This window comes from Crinia signifera, chromosome 2 (assembly GCF_055691185.1).
Source record: "Crinia signifera chromosome 2, ASM5569118v1, whole genome shotgun sequence".
Taxonomy (NCBI): domain Eukaryota; kingdom Metazoa; phylum Chordata; class Amphibia; order Anura; family Myobatrachidae; genus Crinia; species Crinia signifera.
In genome coordinates, this window is record NC_139218.1 from 398042415 (window position 1) to 398046604 (window position 4190).

Below are 4190 nucleotides of genomic sequence, written 5' to 3' on the forward strand. Positions count from 1 at the left end.
CCCTTTAAAGCCATTTTAGTGACATCAAGCAATAGGCTCCTGTCAAAATCCTGCCCCTGGCCTGGTGGCCTATAGATGACCCCAGTACGAATAATGTCCTTCTCCCCCATTTCTATGGTCACCCAAAGGGCCTCAGTTTTTTCTTCAATGTTTTGTATTAAAGTAGCATTTATGTTTTTCTTTACATACATTGCTACCCCTCCTCCGATTCTTCCCATTCTGTACTTCCTAAATAAATTGTATCCTGGTATAGCTACGTCCCAGCCATGGTTCTCATTACACCATGTCTCTGTGATAGCCACAATGTCTAGGTCATCCCTTGTCATTATTGCAATTAGATCAGGAATTTTGTCTCCTAGGCTTCTAGCGTTTGCACACATAGTTTTAAAAATTTTGCCTATGCATCTGTTATTCCTAGCCATGTTCATACAGTACAAAATCGAAATCTAAAGTTGAAATTACCTGTTTGATGATGTTGTTCAATGTCTGTTTTTATTTTTTACTGTTCAGAAAAGCTGCAGGTCACTAATTCTAAGAATATAGTTGTCTGTTCAGGTCAGGCTACACCTGAACACTAACGGCCAAATGGTCAAGGGAGATAATTTGCACTGTGTTTGAGTAGACATCAGGCAGAATGCAACACTAAACTATGCTTCACTGAACAACGTCCCCAAACAAGTAATAACAATTACAATCAATTCATTAAATCAGAACGTTTCAAATCATACAAGAGTTTGCATAACACAGAAATAAAGAGAGCATATTGGAGATGAATTACATACTCTTGAGGTATCAATGCAGTCCATGTGTGTTATTGTTGATTTGTAGTAGTTTGCCTTCAGTTTTCCTTCGGTGCAACGCAGGTATAACGCTCGTAGTTATGACTCCTTTTTCCCACTTTAAAACGGCCCACTTCAATACAGGGCCACAGCTTATCTGGCCACAGCCGTATGCAATGAGAACTAATATACTCTAACAATACCTTCTTCCCAATTTCCAATAATTGGAATCTACACCCTCAGTCCCCACCCCCTGCTATACAGATTCCTTTAGTGTCTTATATAACGCAGCAGATTCCGTTACAGTTTCTTATATAGCGCAGCAGATTCCGTTACAGTGTCTTATATAGCGCAGCAGATTCCGTTAGTGTCTTATATAACGCAGCAGATTCTGTTACAGTGTCTTATATAGCGCAGCAGATTCCGTTACAGTGTCTTATATAGCGCAGCAGATTCTGTTACAGTGTCTTATATAGCGCAGCAGATTCCGTTACAGCGTCTTATATAGCGCAGCACATTCCGTTAGTGTCTTATATAGCGCAGCAGATTACGTTACAGTTTCTTATATAACGCAGCAGATTCCGTTACAGTTTCTTATATAGCGCAGCAGATTCCGTTACAGTTTCTTATATAGCGTCATCTCAGCCTCACCCTGTGTGGAGAATGTGACCTAACTGGTATCTGAGACTTTCACTTTCATTTCCCTCTTCTGCTGCCAGCGATGGCGTCTGCTGATCTGAGACCGGAGCTGGACTGTTCCATCTGCCTGAGCATTTATACAGATCCTGTAACCCTGAGATGTGGCCACAACTTCTGCCGGGTCTGTATTGATCGTGTGCTGGATACACAGGAGGGGGCTGGAGTTTATAGCTGTCCTGAGTGCAGAGCAGAGTGTCAGGAGCGTCCTGCACTGATACGGAGCATAGCACTGTGTAACATAGTGGGGAGGTTCCTGTCTGCTCGGCCTGATCAGGAGGAGACCAGGATCTGCTGCACTCACTGTATTCACTCTCCTGTACCTGCTGCTAAGTCCTGTCTGCTGTGTGAGGCTCATCTGTGTGATAATCACCTGAGAGTACACAGCAAGGCAGCAGAACACGTCTTATGTGACCCCACCACTGCCCTGGGGAACAGGAAATGCTCCGTCCATAAGAAGGTCCTGGAGTATTACTGCACTGAGGATGCTGCCTGTATCTGTGTGTCCTGCTGTCTGATTGGGGAGCACAGAGGACATCAGGTGGAGTCATTGGATGAGGCCTCAGAGAAGAAGAAGAAGAAGCTGAGAGATGTTTTACAGAAACTGACCAGGAAGAGAGCGGAGACTGAGAATAGAGTGCAGAGACTGCGAGAGCGCAGGAGAGATGATCAGGGAAAAGCAGCGGGTGTAAGAGAGACAGTCACTGCCCTGTTTAGAGACATCAGGAGACAGCTGGAAGACCTGGAGAAGAGAGTCCTGAGTGAGATCTCCAGGCAGGAACAGCGCGTTTCACTCTCAGTCTCTGATCTGATCCAGCAGCTGGAAATAAAGAAGGACGAGCTGTCCGGGAAGATGCGTCACATTGAGGAGCTGTGTAACATGTCTGACCCAGTGATTGTCTTACAGGAACCGGACACAGGGGACTTGTGTGACACTGAGGACACAGAGAGACATGATAGCCAGGTCCGTGGTGCAGGAGGTCTGGGTGTGGGACTCATCTCCCGGACATTACAGACATTATCTGATATAATAACAGGGATAAATACAGGGATCTATGTGCAGGAACCTACAGACCTATTACTGGATGTAGCCACAGCTGGTAATGAGATACAGATATCAGGTGACAGGAAATCTGCATCATTGTCAGATATAGACCAGAATCACCCAGTAACACCAGAGAGATTTCAGTGTAATCAGGTAATAAGCACCAGGAGATTCTCCTCAGGGCGACATTACTGGGAGGTGGATGTCAGTAAGTCAGTGAGATGGATGGTGGGGATGTGTTATCCCAGTATAGACAGGAGAGAGCTGCAGTCATACATTGGGAATAATAACAAGTCCTGGTGTCTGTATAGGGGTAACAGTCTGTACTCAGTGATACATGACAGTACAGGGATCCGGGTACCTGGTAATATCCCCTATGACAGAGTGAGGATATACCTGGATTATGAGGCAGGACAGATGTCCTTTTATTCTCTGTGTGACCCCATCAGACACTTACACACCTACACCGCCACCCTCACTGAGCCCCTCCATGCTGCATTATGTGTATGGGGAGGGTGTGTAACTATATGTGGGGGAGTCAGGAGCTGGGAGACATTACCATAGGAAATCTACCCAGAGACTGGTGACATCACAGGAAGGGGAATCTGATTGGGGGAACATTCAGCACATGGCTTATGGCTTAGCCCCTCCCCCTGTGTGACCAGGTGACCAATGTGCCTGGAGTTGTTCCAGTATTGGTGCGCTCGATACTGTCATTATAAATATATATTTATGTGAGATTTCTCTGCCTCTGGCTCACTCATAGCTGTGATTGGCTGCAATATCTGTCTGTCACCCAGCATGCACCCTATTACAGTAGTCAGTGCTACACTTTCTCATATTGGCTGTAATTGACACAGAGGGTGAATGGGGAGTTATGTATATAACTAGGTGATTCATCGCGCCCTACGGGCGCTCTTCACACCGTCGTAAGGGGCTGCGCCCCCTTAATTTGTGAACATTTGCACATGAGAAAGATGGTTATAATTGTATGAAAGATGGCCTGTATTGCAACTTGAGTTATAGGTGAAATGTGTTAAATAGAGAGCATATGATGTGGAAGGGGGTGTGTATTGTTTTGTTTAATTAAAAAGCGGTTACAGAGTAAGATGTACATTGATAGTGTGGATGGTACAGTGACATTTGTGGGGGGGGGGGGGGGGGCTGTGTGTGCATGTTGTTTAGGTGTGTGTGTGCAATAGTATAGTAGGGTGTTTCTGAGTCAGCGGCTCCCCACTGGCGGAGGTCACGACACAGGAAAACAGGAGGCTGGGTAGTGATAGGGGTGTGTGGGCATAAGGGGGACTAAAGAGGAGGGTGGGAGATACTGTGCAGCTTCTGCCAGTGGGTGAGGGTCCAGCGTGGCAGTACAGGAGTACAGGATGGTGGCCCTTAGTCACTGTCTCCTCCTACTGGATGGGAGTTCGGGTGCATGAGAGCAGGAGGCTGGGCTATGAGGCATGATAGGGGCATGTGGGCAAAACAGCGTCAGCAAACTCCCCAGTGGTGGAAGTTACGGTTCAGGAGAGCAGGAAGCTGGGTAGTGATAGGGGTGTGTGAGTATACGGGGGACTAAAGAGGGGCTTAGGGGTGCCGTGAATTGCGGGAGGGGCGCTGGGGTGCCGTGAATCAAGGGAGGGGGGGGAGCAGTTGTCGGCGAATCGCGGGAG

At 46.9% G+C, this 4190-nt stretch overlaps 1 protein-coding gene across 1 annotated transcript; it reads left to right on the forward strand.

Annotated features, from left to right (window-relative positions):
- The first annotated feature begins 1454 nt into the window (after nucleotides 1-1454).
- On the forward strand, nucleotides 1455-3636 carry LOC146058294 (E3 ubiquitin-protein ligase TRIM11-like). Its single transcript, XM_083170528.1, is given in 2 exon segments — nucleotides 1455-2956; nucleotides 2959-3636. Coding segments are annotated over 2 exon segments (1500 nt in total). The 5' UTR covers nucleotides 1455-1500; the 3' UTR covers nucleotides 3003-3636.
- The last annotated feature ends 554 nt before the right edge of the window (nucleotides 3637-4190 follow it).